The sequence below is a fragment of the Lineus longissimus genome, chromosome 7 (genome assembly GCF_910592395.1).
Source record: "Lineus longissimus chromosome 7, tnLinLong1.2, whole genome shotgun sequence".
Taxonomy (NCBI): Eukaryota; Metazoa; Nemertea; class Pilidiophora; order Heteronemertea; family Lineidae; genus Lineus; species Lineus longissimus.
The window spans coordinates 20,626,575-20,642,963 of NC_088314.1; the positions used below are offsets into that span (position 1 = coordinate 20,626,575).

At 41.1% G+C, this 16,389-nt stretch overlaps 1 protein-coding gene across 4 annotated transcripts in view; it reads right to left on the bottom strand.

Moving 5' to 3' along the window:
• Nucleotides 1–16,389, bottom strand: part of LOC135491710 (serine/threonine-protein kinase WNK1-like) — a 59,589-nt gene that overhangs the window by 37,033 nt on the left and 6,167 nt on the right. For all 4 annotated transcript variants that reach the window (XM_064777745.1, XM_064777748.1, XM_064777746.1 and 1 more), the window contains exon 3: nucleotides 1,833–2,053. In XM_064777745.1, coding sequence (XP_064633815.1) covers nucleotides 1,833–2,053 — 221 coding nt within the window. The remainder of the gene's footprint in view (nucleotides 1–1,832; nucleotides 2,054–16,389) is intronic.

Here is a 16,389-nt window from a genome sequence, read left to right on the forward strand (position 1 = left end):
CTGTTGTGATCTATGACTACACTGCAAGACACTCTGGAATTAGTGTAATGAATTGGAAGTACTTATATAATGAACCTTTTTACAGCAGAACTGTATTACTATTTTTGGCATCTAACTTTTCAATTCTCAATAATTTGGGACACAGGCCCTGTATCCAATATCGGTCTATAGCTGATAATCAATTAATACAGTGAGTTGATGACTTGACACAAGGTATAGCCACCCCCAATTGGCAAAATGACCCAATTAGACCATGACCAATACCAAACAAGCCACATTGTAGCTGATCGCTTAATAAACAGGAGGAAATGGACTGGTGTAATTAGAGGTGAAAGGATGGTGAAAGGTCAGACACTGTACACAGCCATGTACACAAACAGGCTATTCACCTTACAACATCCTGCTCCTGATGAGTGGAATCATATGAAAAGCCTTCATTGGCATGGGTGGCACCAGAAATAGGCCCTCCTATTCACTGGGGGCTATTCGCCTGTCAACATAGAGACCTGCCAGCAGAGCCACCATGTGAACTAGAAGTGCAAATGCCCCTCTGATACCTCCATCGTAGCCATATTTGTCAATATCGTAACAGCTCATACCTCAGTATTCATATCAGGTCTGCGTACCAATCAACCCCTGATAGGAAATTGATCAGCTTTGCACTATAAGAGCAGGTCAAATACTGTATGTCACTCTATGTTTCCAAGCCTAATATTTTCACGATAGGGGGAACATACAATCGCAAGTTTTAGAGAAGCAATCAACTTATGCTTTAATCGTTGGAAAATGCATCCATTCGCAGTAACAAATGGCATCAACATCTGCAAAGAACATTTCCTTGAACAAATATGATCATGAGAATAATTTGGTTGACAGTATCTGAGTCTGATTGTACTAGTTGACTGCATGATAGGCCACACCCATCATCAAGGATCAAATCACAGGATGAGAAGCTAATTGTAAAGGCATCTTTATGATGACAATAAGCGGAATTACGATTCTTCAGTTACATAATTTGCGGTCCTTACTACAACATGTATTGTTCAACATTTGGACACCACCACTGCAATGGTCATTGATATTCCCAGGTTGGTTCACTGAAGAACAGCATGCTAAGTTGTGAACTTGTCAATAGGCCTGGTAAGTCATTTCACCACTATTATGCCCTACGGCTGTTTACCCTTTTGAATAAATAGTTTGTCATGGCTTGTTTTTGGTGACAATAGTTGTTCATGGCTTTAGGGCCTATATCCTGTTTGCTAGCCTTAGCCATAGACTGTCCTCACATTACATACCTATAGCAAGGAACTGATTATGACTCTCTCTGATTACCACATTATAGGTTTATCTCCCTGGCGGCTTTACCCCTGAATAGACAAGAATGTCCTGACTTTGTCCAACCAGACTACAGACATAAGGATAGCCAAGCTAATGGCCAAATACAACAATAGGGTCATAAGTGAATTTGTTTTTGTTGCCTTTAAATAACCTTGGAATATACTGACACTAATTTGTTTTTCCCATCAAGTGTTGCAATGTGCAATCTACATGACAATCTATTTGTCTGCCTGTGTAAGTGGTATTTCACCAATAGCCAGTATCTGCAGGCACCATTCGATGTCCTCCAGTTGACGGTTTCCAATTGCAGCGGCGATAATCATCATACAGGGCTTAATAGCCAAGAGTTCAAATTGAATCTCGCGTTCATAGCGCTGTTTCTGACTGGAAAGTTTTCGGATGACTGAACTTTAGCCATTCGTTTCTTGTTTTGTTTACAAACACGCCCGAAAATCATAAAAATTTGAAATTGCCAGTCTTAAAACTTGACCTACCTATCACACTTTTTGCAAAGGACTTGTTCTTGAGCGTGGCGAGTCCCAGATCTCCTATCTTGACACACCCCGTCGGCCCGGTGATGAAGATGTTGTCGCATTTTAAGTCTCGATGGATGATTGGTGGATCACGCGTGTGGAGGAAGTGCAGGCCCTTCAGGATTTGTCGGCACCAGTTTTTTAGCACTTTCAGATTGATTTTCTTGAATCGTTTGATATACCTGTAACAAGATAATGGATGGAGAGGATCAGTTTTGGTCACATGAGTCAATGAATGGACATGTTTGTGACACGCGACGATGACAAATGAAGCATGACATGAGACATGTCAATCATATCTATACCCAGCCAAATCATGGCCTGACGACCAGCACTACAATTGGGGTTGAGGGTAGGGGTAGAAGTAGAAGGAGGGGTAGGAGATTCTTGAACTTCTGCTGCAAAAGTAACGATCTATATAACAAGATTGATAATCAAGAGTAACAGTCAAATCAAGTGCCACTTTTAGTGACTCCCAACATCGTCTCCATCAAATGAAACTTCCAGACCCCAAATAACATGCAATTCATCATTTTAAATGGATAAGCCACTAAAAAGACCATCACATGTAAACTCACTTCGGATGTATTTTCAAACAACTCCAGACTTTTTTACACTGTAAAGTAATTGATCTTCAAAGTAAAATGTGATAAACCGCCTCTTTGGAGCTGTAAACTGTCAATCGTGACAGTGGCAGAGGAAATCATTATCATTAGGACATTAGGCTAACAGCCCAAGAGCATATTATTCCAGCGCTAAGGGAACGATCCATTTCCAGCGCAATAATAATAGTAAGCCCCAATTTATCTTTTTAATACCGGGAAAAAATGCGGCAGATAATGTGGTTGTGAAATTGTTTTTGTGCAGGTTTGAGAGTGATAGCAGAAAACACAAGCTCTGAATCGTTTCTTCATGAGAGAGTTGAGTACCCCACAGATGAGGCCCCCTCACACTATAGTTTGGTTCAAGCTTTCCAACACGTAATTACCGGCCTACTGCTGGACCAGTAATTACTCCAAGAATCAGCTCGAGCCATTAAACCCATATTTTGGGATGCAAGAAGGCATTTGTTTACCAAAACATGAAGTTAACAGTCATCTCCTGGACATATCCAACAAAGACCGGACATCCTTTTCCATCAAAATCATGACAAATATTGCATGTTTGTCCGTAGTCTATAAATCTGTCAGCCTGATATCTGATCAGAAATATTTCTGACAAATTCACAGCAAATGATTTGATTTTGAAATCTTTTACTGTGTGAAGGAAGCTCTTCCATCAAATCATGTTTACAGATATTGTGAGATTGATGTGATGTGATATTATCAATTAGACAACTGAGGAATGACTAAAGATATGATTCAGTCATCAAAGGGAAGATCAATCTGAATCGAGTCGAATCGCAGCTCCTTTGGGTAGGGCATTGAGGATTCGAATACGCAACATTCGATGTGGTAATGTGGCCAACAAGGGTTAATGAACGGCAGACACACGTCTGCATCACACATTAGATCAATAAACATCCATGATGACAGATCACTATTGTGACTGTACCAGAGAATCAGTGCGCAATTACGACCATTTCATTCATTTGATTCGTAAGAATACAGTCAGTCGTATTTGCAGCTTTTTCATGCCGAATCCATTCGACACCATTATCAAAATCCCACAAGGGTCATTTTTATCTCTCAGCACTTAATGCAGTTTTCTGCTATTAGGGTCTGCATAAAACTCTGGTGGTGACTATAGTCACCATCAAATGACACACATTAACATTGAATCAGTTTTTTTATGACAGCAATTTTACTGATATGGTGTTGTAATGAAGTTAGACAAACTATATACCATTTATCTTGGCACCATACCAGGGAACACTCCACAGCTACAAGAAACCTTTTACGAGGTTATTGGGTATGAAACTCTCGCTGGCATTCCTTTTCATTCTCTAAATCATCAAATAAGAAATGCATCAAACTCGCTCAGAAGTTCTTCCACGAGAGCAACCCAAATAAACACAATGTTTGACATGGAGCTTGCTACCATGCATGCTGATTCATGCATTATCTGCACAACAATTGCAAATAAATGTATGTCAAGACACAACATAAAGATTGAAATATAGTGGTTGTACACACTTGTATCGTTTCAACCATCCAGCAACATTCCAGTTGATAACAACCAGACTCCTCCGATGTGATCCATCTCAACAAGAGACTAGAGCTGCCAACGCACTGAGTCAGCACTTTTTAAAAACTCCCTCAACAGCTAACGTTATAGCTATGCACATCTCGGTGGAGATTTGACCGAGTGCAACATGTGAAGAGTTGTTTGTATGCTTCACATGAGACTCCCAGTGTATTATTCCGTCTGGCACAAACATGAGTCGTGTTTTGAATCATGCTTGACCTGACATGATGTCAATATACTATTTGCGGAAAATATTGAAGAGGGTTTTTTTGCCACAGAAGTTTGACATTGCCGGCGCAGCCTTTTTTCTGAAACGGTTCTTCAAAACAAACTGCAGCATACAATCATTCTTGAATCAGGGAAATGACCCTAAGCTGAGAGCTCAGAATGTGACTGCTGAACGTTGGAAATATATGACATACAATACATTCTGCAAGCAGGACCAAGCAACTTCTATCAATTTTTGGATTTCAAATAAACGTTTATGGCTCTTGAAGTCATACCTTTGGTCAAATTGAATCAGGGAGAAGTGACATTAATGAATGAAGTTGTGACCAAAAGTAAATTGGAATACCGGTACATGTATAGAAATGTGATTAAATGTTGAAAAAAAGTGTTTAACATGTCCTATGGTCAACACGACACCAGCTGTTACCGAGTTACTGATGAGGTTACAGTGTTGGTCTAGAAACCCTGCATGGGAATAGTATCCACCACTGTCACTTCCTCCCCGCAGGGCGATATTGTCCCATCTTGACAATGCCATTACAACAGACTTGCGCACCTGGAGACAAGGTTATCGATGAGATCATCAGGACCCGAAGATGAAGACACGCCTGGCAGACACATTTCACCAGAAACTGCAAATAAGTTTCTCCAATACAAAGAGTAAGGTGCAACCTATTTTACCTAAAGCCACTATACATCATTGTACAGCTCCCAGTTCCGGACAAGTTTAGATGTACCTACAGGCAACAACAATAGCTTTTTCTTGTCAATAATCAACCCAATCGATAATCAGTGGTTGCCAGATCTCATATTAAGTTGGATTTTATTTCAATACTCAAATTTCACACTTGTACCTAAACAATACAGTCAACGAGTACTCTACACCATTGTGAGAGCAAGCAGTCTATTCAAAATTTCTCTGGGTGGCGACAGAATTCTCGCCCCACCTTCACGATATTTGATGAGGACTTCCTGAATATTTGAACATATGTTTTCAATTGTTTTTTATAGATGGAGTGTTGCAGTGGTATGGGTCGTGTTTAGCCAGATTTTATACGGGCGATACCTTGACCAAGAGCAGTGGCAATGCTGCAGGCTGCGATAATAATGGATGCAATGCATTTCAGAGCCAGCAGGTCTCCTCACTTTGTCATCGTGAGTTTCCCATTCACGAACCGGATCAGCTGAAAGAGCCATGGCATGTCAACATGACTGCAACTCTGCGGAAGCCACTTGACTAATACTGACATGACCAGGAAATTACCCAAATTGAGAGAAATTGGTTTCCAGAAAGAACATGCTGATACAAAGCCCAGTTGACATAGTCTGCCTCAAAGTGGCCACACGCACGCTAAACCCATCAAGATTAACACCAGAACGTAAGGCTTGTAAGCACATTTCATCACAGAATGCTTGGGATGAGTATGATCTCATTAGAGAGTAGGAGTAGCAGCCACCATTGTCTTAGTCGCACAGACTTCAGGCTTGCAGTCAAGACGTCCCTGTTTCAAACAGGGAAACCCCACACAAGAAAGATGGCCATCTTTACAAGCTCTTTCACCAACACACTCATTAAAACTGGACGCTCATCGAGGACTTGCATTCTGACCTGGCAGGCAGAGGTATCAGCGTAGGCCTGATTATGGTTGTGGGGTGGGGGGGGGGCTTTTTTCATGGGCATATCTTCACAACGTTCAAGAAGGATCTCGCTTGTTTCCACCTTGGTGAAACTACTTAGCACTGCCATGGCGAAAATCACAACTAAATCTACCACCTGGCAGTGAGCCAATGGTAAGACAGATCTTATGTTAGCTCATCTCTTGAGAGAAAGCTTGAAAAGCATTACATGAATTGTTCCTGATCTGACATAAGTAAAAGTGGCAGTTAAGATATATCCACTCTGCTAACTGTACACAAGAGTACACATGATCAGCAATTGCTTTTGTCAGTAAACAGGGAAGAATATCTACATGTACATGTAGCACTCAAGTCATAATGCTGAAGCCTATGCAAATAGCAAACTTAATCCAACCTAACCTGACCCTGAATCACATGTACATTTGGTAATGAAGTCGATATACTGATGACATGTCAATCACATGAAAAATACAAACTGCAGGTATGGAGTAAATAAATAGATCCACTTGTGGCAAAATCAATGACACATTCAATACATCAGTTTCTGTTCCAATCACGATAAGCTGACCACACTCATCAAGTGTATTGATCTGTGTCATGTGTATAGAATGCACACATGTTTGTGTTCAAGCTGGGGTGGAACTGTTTGAATTGTGTCCTGGAGAGATTAGGGGAGGGACATACCAAATGGATTGGATAGTCAATTGTTGTCATTGTTAGCATTTGTTGTAATATTGGGATTTTAGCTCCAACTGATTCCAGGCAATTTAACTCCAGCAGAAAAGCAAAGTGAAATGACCTTCAGTGATGACATAACCAGGGTACAGTGGGTGACATATACCGGACAGCAGAGTGGATCACAATGGAATATACATTTAAAGTCAGCCAACAAAATTCACAAACACATCTCATTCATAGGAAAGAAAGTGAGCAAGGAATCCTTGAAATCAAAAAACATTTCCACCTGCACTTTGAAACTGATCGGCATTGCCTGATCTCTGCCCCATGGTACGGTATGGGTAGCCGCCCCAAACCCACTGAGCTTACAGCAGCCGGTTCACCTGAGACGGAGGTAACAATACCTTTCTTCGGCTTACTCTCCGATTTGAAGATTGCCCCCTTCCAACCAGCAAGAGGATTGGTAATTCATGCTTCATGGGGTCCCTGCCTCTGCAAGCTTTCACCTTGTCTACTCACAGAAGTAATACATTCCTTTGTCGGTATCAAAGGAATTCTTCACTCAAGGAGCCTAATCAGAGAAGGATTTACTTAGCCTGTGACCTGATATTTTGGACCTCGCCAATTAAAAACAAGTTGTTTTATGAGCATGGATGGAGAGACATGCACTCGGTACGTTAGATCAGATGTCTATCGTCTTAGGCGGGCAAAACAGAGATTGATATTGCTAATTCATCAACCAACATGGTGTTACATCTTGTCTGTTTTGTGGACTGATAATGAGTGAAAGGTCCAGTTTGTAATCATCTTTTGCCCATGCAAATTCAATTCCCACAGCTTGCACGCCCTTTAAACAAACCAATCTGCAAGGCATAACAACACCAACATCGAAAATCTGATAAGTGATTTTGGCCAAGCAGACAAATCGCTGTGAGCCTCTCCTGTCTGTAAACCGTGTAATGAACAACGTTTGCCTAGGTCGTGGAATGTTTCGTTTATATACATTCCAAGATTCAAGCATCATCAATCAAGGTTCACATTCAAGTTCTCATCATATCAGAATTTATATAAGTAAATACCACAACAAGTGATTTCAAGCTTCAAGTGTATCAAACTCAATGAACCTACTTCTGATCATAGACGAAGACTGCTTCAAGGATTTGATGCCCTGGAATGCAAAGTGTGTTCCGTGTTGCTCATAGGTTCCATGTTTGAGTGTCGCAACCAAGACGTTTCAACAAAGCCTCTCTGGTTGGCAGGACAACTAAAAGCCTTCGACAGCCACGGGCAACAGGAACGTGCCAATACCAGACGTTGGTAACATCAGAGATCCCCAAGCCCAGTGCCAACCATGCTAGACACAAGTTCATTCCTCACGAATACAAATTCGTCATTCCTATCAACAGAATGACTTTCCCATCTCTCCAGACGACTATTAGTCTTTAGACATACCAGCATCCAGAGTGCCACAGGCAACAGGATAAGTGCCAATACACGCTGGTAGCTAGCCAAGCCCTACCCTTGTGTCCAAATGAGCAGTCTTCATGCTCCAGCATACAAATTCACCATATAAGTATCACTATACAGTTTGGTTTTCTGTCTTGCCAGCACATTTCTCAAGCCATCGATCTCATCTGGAGAGTGGATTACTCTCTACTGCATAATAGCATGTAAACTTCCTACTACATAAGCTGCCAGACTCAAACTTAGACTTTCATGGCTACACTTTAGCTTAGTCTTGACAGCTCTGGCTAGAGGCAAAGCTCCAGTTACTCAAAACTGAATAAGCGATATTCTCATCACGGTATATGGTGAACCACCAGGGGAAAGGGTGGGAAAAAACCTTATTTTGAAATCAGGATGATGTGATTCAATATCTAAGTAGACTGATGCAGTGTCATCTGTGATTGCCATTTCACCCCACACTCCAATCTACTTATGGTGTAGCTCTTTCGGTTGCTTCCCTTCGCCAATCGACACTCTCTGCCAGGTCAAGGAAATGTCACATGATAAAACCTATGTGATTGTCCGCATTTGTTCTACAGATATCATGGCCATTCTCCCTGCACTCCAATCTACCCATGGAATTGAATTATTATCTTCACACTCGTAAAAAAGCCAACTGAAATCCTGCTACCTCCCTCACGTCTAGAGTGGTATCTGAATTGTCATTTGCTAATATCCCTCAGCAGGACAGGTTATTATCTCGACACTCTCACAAAGGAAGATGGGGGAGCGTCATCCAACTGTGATATGATATCTAATCAAGCCTGAAGTCTTCACGGAAAGCTTCAAGATGGCTGAGCGTGGATGGTGGCTCGAAGGTTTTCCATGACTTTTAAGAAACGAATTGCAATCAGGTCAGTAGTTGTTCATGTTTTTATATGAAGAGTGAAACATATTTTGAGAATATGAAACCTTTTTTCTTTTTTAAGGGGTCGCTTTCCAGTTTCAAATTGACGGCCTATAAACCGTGTCTCTGGCCCCGCAGAAATTACCAACAAACACTCCAGTTCTGCCAGACCCACTGAAAAGCTACTTCTCAGACATTTCTGTCTCCATCTTCAAAACCAGAAAACTTGTTGGAGACATGGCATTCTTCTTTTCTCTGGAGCAGAAATGTCGAAAGTTAACTCGTGATTGATAGAGAGTAATCTCAACTCGGACACTGAAATTAGAAAATGCATTCTAGCAAGCGTCATCATAGTTATTTTGGTGCGATTCAACCACATGTTGTTATTTTTGTAAATGTTTCCGACAGCTCCATAAATATTCGCAGACGAAATTATTGATTTTGGTCTCCTTATATAGATGCAGCAATCCTCTGGAAGGAGTCTTTAGAAATGGCAGAGACCGAGGGGCAAGTAATTAGCCAAAGAAATATCTGTTATGACATAGTCTGATTGATATGTAGAAGATGTCATTAGTTGAAGTGTAAAGGGCAGAGAAATTATTCTTGGATTGTGATAGGTCATCAAGAACATTATGAGAGCTTTTTGAACACTGTAGATAAGGTGTCCCCACTATAGAAGTCCATTGAGAGTGTTGGTTTGCCAGTGCCATGTCGGTTTCATAATTGATAAAAGACCAGTACTGTCAGTTCCCAAACAAGTTCCTCACTGACACAATAGGCAGGTTGAGATCAGGGACTTATCACACATCCTGATACGTATAAAAGATATGTGATAAGTCGCTGTTCTAAACCTCCCTAATAGCAACTGAAGTCTTACAGTTGCCAACATTCAGCTCCACTAAACGACTTCCAGTCTGCTTCTGTGACATGAAGGCTCATGAAATGGTCCCCAATTGATGCTTTCCTACCCTCCCAATGCACAACTCGGCAGGTGGAAAAGTGTTGTCAACCAGATATTAGTCACAACACCACTGTGATATCACATGGTGATGCTTCCACAACTTTTTATCCATTTTATCATAATGTTGATTTATACTCGCAAAATACACATGAGGGTATACTTCTCAAAACTAAACACATAAGGTGTGGTTACCTGATCTAACATTGGCCCAATTTCAAGCCATGGGGTCCAGTTCTGAATCGAGTTGGTGACTTGAACTAGCGAACCGCTGGGGTTGCACAAAGTTTTCCCGCATGATGTGATAAACAGACAGACCTTTCATAGGTGTTTACAAAGGGAGGTTCCACTGTAATTATATCCTGGCTTGGGTAATATCGCTTAACAGTCAAAAAACAATTGCTCCCACTATCGATAACTTTATTGTGAAAAATCCATATTTTTACCAACTTGTCTCCATTTAGCTGAACAAACCAATAAATCGACAGGATTATATTGATAATAACAAGTATAGATTAGATGTTGATGATATTTTAAATCGCAGTATGTACTCCATCCACATGTACACAATATCAATATATCGTACTGCGAGAGCCCCGAGCCAAAAACAGAAGTTCATACACAATATAATGAGCATGATTATAGCGATATTTTGAAATGCCATCCGCGACAGTTATAAGGTGTCATCAGTTATTTTCAGCTTTAAACGCAAATGTGTTTTATATGGATGAAACGAGATGCGTTATAATCATTATGAACAGTGTTGCAATGGTTTTTGTCTGAATGACTTTTGTTGATTTTTCGTCTTTGAAACACGAGGGTTTCAAGTGACGAGCGACTGCTTGAGGTTACGCAGTACGACTACTACATTTCACATTTAAGTTTTGGCAATTTTTTGTTTATGAAATTGATGTTATAGTAGCCTACTCAATTATATTGGCCTACCGTCTAAAAGATGTTGCTTTTACTGTCAAGAAAAGTTTGGTCTCCCAATAAAGATGCGCTGAGATATAATGGTAAGGAGTGATGACATCTTGTGTCAACATTAAAATTCTATCCGCAAATGCTGCCTCTTCAGACCAAAGATTGGAGTGAAACATGATGAAATTGCCTTATATCGATTCGAAGCACATCTTGCATCTACTCAAAGTGTCTGGCACTGTGTCAGAAGTCGAAATTTATTGCCATGTGGACAAGATGAAAGACATTTAACCTATGCATGGATCGAAAGTACCAAGTATAAGTCTACATCTATCAGAAGACTCCTTCTATTCTATCCAAAAACTTCTGTGCAAGTGTAATCATGACACTTGTTGCAAAGGGCTCTCACCCACGTTAGCTTAAAGGAAAGTGCTACAGTTCTTCTTACGCATTCACTCTAATGTGGTCATGCGTATTACTGCTGTTTCTTTCACAGCAAACATAGGCCAAGCAATTCACTAAGTCTTTAGCTCCGACCTGAATAATAATGATAATTATCGAACATCGAAGAGGGCAACATCACTCGAATTCTCCGAATTGCCAAAATGTTCTGGTAGACAGACCAGGTGATGTATCTCAGAATTTCTCATCGGGATTCACCTGGATTCGATTCAGGTTATCTGTGAAGTATGCAAGGAAGGTAACCATAACACCGCTGTATCGTCTGCCCAGTAGCCAAGGAAGGCTGTATCGTCTGCTCAGTAGCCAAGGAAGGCTGTATCGTCTGCTCAGTAGCCAAGGAAGGCTGTATCGTCTGCTCAGTAGCCAAGGAAGGCTGTATCGTCTGCCCAGTAGCCAAGGAAGGCTGTATCGTCTGCTCAGTAGCCAAGGAAGGCTGTATCGTCTGCCCAGTAGCCAAGGAAGGCTGTATCGTCTGCTCTGGGAATTAGGAAGAAACAACTCACAGTTTCAGACAGGTCTCAGTCATTTCTATATCATATTGAAAGAGTTCTCTGCCCCCCCCCCCAACCTCAACCACTTTCAACACCATCCAATGATGACTCAGTCTATCACCATCTCAACTCGTGTGGCTTGTACCTTCAATTCACACACCTTCATTGAGAGTCTGTCTGACTAAGCAAATACACTTGCTTCCCATTCTCATCAACTTATTTTTCACAGAAAGAACTTACTCAACGAGAAATTACAGGGCAAGAACAAGCAGGTAGGTCTAGCCAGATTCCAACCGTTCAAACATCAGGTGACGACTGATAGATGAGGTGCATTTCAAATACTTGCAGTGCACAGTCCTTTGATTATCTACCCCTGAAATAAGCTACCAGTCGGTCAGTGGCAGACGGTTCCGATGCTCTACGGCTTGTTTTCAGCACCATGGCTTGATCAGGTTCAGTAAAAGGTCAACTGCTTCGGTCACAAATTGGCTTGACCAACCAGCGGTGAAATTTTGCAATTTACTCTCTACATGGCAATTTTGTGAGATTTCCAGACATGCCAAAAACATGCAAATTGGTAAGGGAGATGAGAGACTGATGACTCTGCCTCTGATGACCGTCTATGGCAATGATGGTCATTGTGGAACTTCAGCCCTGTTATCTCAAGAAATCCTCTAACAAATTGTGAATTCCATTTGCTCTCAAGATGATGAAGACAAGGAAGTTTCATCGTGACCATCGTGGGTCTCGATCTTACTGTGTCTTCCACATTGTTCTCGTGTGACATCACACGCTTCATCCATCAATATGAGCAAACTCGGCAATCCCACCGGGAAAGAGACAACATTGATAATGTACTCAATCAGACATCGATCAATTACAATTTGAGATTCCTGTGTATGAAGACTCCAATGATTCACGATCAGTTGATGATCAATCGGAGGAATGAGCCACGAGTCCACATTGCACGCAGGATGGACCTCAACCGGATCGGTCACATCATGAAGCTGGTCACATCTGCACAGTGAATAGCAAGCATATTAGCAACGGCCCTCTCAAGCCAGCGCCAGGGTGGTTTGTCGCTTCATATCTTATATATCACATTCCTACACGCAGACTCAGATCTTGCAAACCCCGAATGGGGGATGTTACATCTGACCAGTACATTACACACTGTTCATGACTTGTTGGCTTGTTGACTTATTTTTAAGTCTCGACTGCATAAACTCATGCATTCCATAGAGGAAGCACATAGTCAATAGTATTTACAGCCAAGTTGAAATACGACTTTGTGGAAAGCTGCCAGCAAACTATCAATATCTGCTAGTCTGGCACTTTTTTCCCATATTGATTTGTGCAACAGGTTTAGAAAATGTACATGACATATTTGATGTGAGGAGAGCCCATAACAAGGTATGTATTTATTCCTGGATATTTTTTATACTCGACTATGAGTAAGGTGTTTTTTTAGGCACACAGTTGGTGTTAATTTGGTGTAACTGAGTGACCTGCATGATAATTTAATTGAAACCACTGCGATCACAAAATAGGAGTTGGAGTACAAGGCTTACAGTTACACTTTTTTTACAGACATCATCCTGCAGCAAAAAATCCCCTCTTTTTTTCTTCACAATTCCAATATTGAGTGAAAATTTGAGTATTTCCATCCCCGAATCCAATGATGTGATTGTGAAGCACACCACTTACTTCAGAAACACTTGTCGAACTTTCAAAATCATTCACTCTCAACAAGATATTGAGCTCCTTGAACGCAGGCTCTGGAGCAGCTGAAGAGCAAAGTCACCAATGTTCTGGGCATGTTGACCTATTGAATTGATACCACATCAAAAACCATTACACTCAAGAGGTCTTTATGAATATTCAATATGTTACAATGTCGTTCAACAACAACAATAGATTGGCGAACCTGTTCGAACAAGGAGGGACAAGTTTCTGTTGATATCTGAATAAAATTTAGAAGTCAGTTCTTCAAAGGATCTCTTTTAGAACACTTTTTACTTTTTATAAAAGTATAACTGAACTCTCAAAACCCGCATAACATCATCTTGTTGAAAATATCTCTTTTCAATGATATCGATACATGTGTACCTGGCTTTGGCAGACAGCCGACATGCCTCACAAAACTGCACATGAATGCTCTACTCTTCAAGAACATGATGTGAGCAAGAGGCAACCCTTGCCTTGGTTGCATGTGGTGCGTTTTAATTTTGACGTATATCTGGCTAGGAAACTGGACCCGTTAGTAACATCATAAGTCCAGGTCAATGCCCATAATTGGTGCCAGCTAAAAACCACACTGATATCCACTGATGTCAATGTAGCTCCTTTTTTGACATTGTTCCTTCTTGAAAACTCCTACGCATTTAGCCAACTGGAAGAAACTGCACTTCCAATCCTCTTTCTAATCTTTTGTTCATCGACCTACTCCCAAAAAGTAATAGTGCACCATTGACCAGGGACTGACTTGTTATTCACATGCACAAGACCATTCACATTACGCCCTTCTCTACACAGGCCAGCCCACAACAAGGATTGGTCATTTTAAAATTCATATCAATCAGCCATGAACTTTTAACATCCGTCTCCCACCCACACTACCATAATTTCTTATTTCAATTCACATGAGCTGAATGCTGATATAATGCGTGAGTTTCCGTTATGAAAGCCTGCCAACCAGCTTTGTCACCGTATAATACCTCTTTGAGTGCCGAGATCGGTGCGAGATTTGAGACCACAGCTGAATGTGGAGGTGGATGATCCCACCTAATCTGTTCTGGTGGTCTGAAGAAGGCGAGGTTGTGGTTGTTACATGACTCCACTGTCATATTGGTAGGAAAGCAGTGAAGAAATAACATTGTGCAACAATAAATGAGGTGCTGGATTGATGCCAGGGCATGGTAATAAAACCACTCTGGCTATTTATAGACTAGGCCAAGTGACATGCACACGTGCCTAGAATAGAATATTCTTCCCCTTCATTTATGACACTGTTCATGGCCAGTGTCAGCGCTGTCTAATACGATATTTCATAAGCTGCTTTCTCATTTCCAATGGGCTTCCCTACTGAACTGAAGAAAGATGTTAAAAAACAACTGATTCAACTGGAATGGATTAGCTAGCTTCCAGCAATTATGACTCCACGCCATTATCCGATTATCGGACGCCCCAATCAATAACTGTCAATCATCACGACCAACAACTGTGTGCATCATTCATCCAGCGTCAGCGTCAGCAACACAGACCAACATTTACAAGATGACATCATCAAATCAGTTGATATTTCCATTCAAGTGGTTTAAACGCATCCCAAGGAATGCTTTTGGATTGATGTTCATGGTGACAGAGCTCAGCACGAATTGAACATGAAGATTTTGCCATAAAACTTTGCTATCACTGAGTAAACCCCAAGCCAACCTAAGGCTTCACACCTCAGACTTCTTCCTTACAGGGACATAAAAATGCTTTTTTTCTGCGATACAAAGAGAAACCCAAATTCAATTAGCAGTCACCAACACTTGTATTTCTAATTCATGATATTGATCAAATACTGTTGTTATAATCTGAAGGGAATAATATTTTGTATGATGTAAGACCAGACCCTTTGTCCTAAAAGGAAAATAGGGCTCGGTTACAAAAAACACGATCAGACATTTGGTTCTTTTCCCCATCCCAAAACTTAGGCAGACAGCTCATAGCCAAGAAATGACAATATATATCAAAGCAGGGGAGGGGCAGCATGTTGGCCCTAGGTCAGCAGCGCTGACTGTGATATCAAACATTGTCAAAGTTACTGGCCTATCACAAAAGCTGGCTATCAACCACAAACAGGATCATGTTTCAAGGTAGATAAACTTGGTGTTTTATTGAGGTAGCAAGGCAAAGAGTAGCACGATAGGACAATGCTATAGCTGTAGGTTTGTGTACTGATACCAATATAGCATGCGGAATGTATCTTATCATTGAGGAACTGGATAAGAGATGTTGTTGCCTCTGGCATACAGGCGGAGCTGAACCTAAGGAAACATATAGAAGGAAACTCGTCACACTTGGATACCAGCAGTTTCTCTTGAAACCTGGAAAGATGCAGTTGCTGCCACTAGCCCTCTGGCAATGAACCAACACTGAAGCACGTGCAGATTATTTTAATCTCATGAATAATAATCCCTGTGAAATTGTGCCACACTATTATAATAAGAGATTTATTGCTCTGTGGTGTACTACTGGCCCACATTTCACAAACCTGATTGCCATGGAATCAAATCGTAAATTATGATATGAAAACATGTCCAGGTCCATGTGACCAACGACAACCAGGTCATCCCAACAATGAAGGTTTGCCACTAATGGGGACAGAGGTTCACTTTCAGTGAGGAGGTGCCTTTTCAAAATCATACATGTACTTGCTGTTCTAGCCAGCCGATTCATTGATACCGTATGAATGATCTCGGAGGCCAATGAACGAATGCAATTTCGCCCGATGAAAATGTTGTAGCAGTGTTGTCCTGTAACCATGCGGCACATAAAAAGTCAGTGTCAGTACCGATTAAAAAACTGCCCATTGTCATGGCGCCTATTCTGATC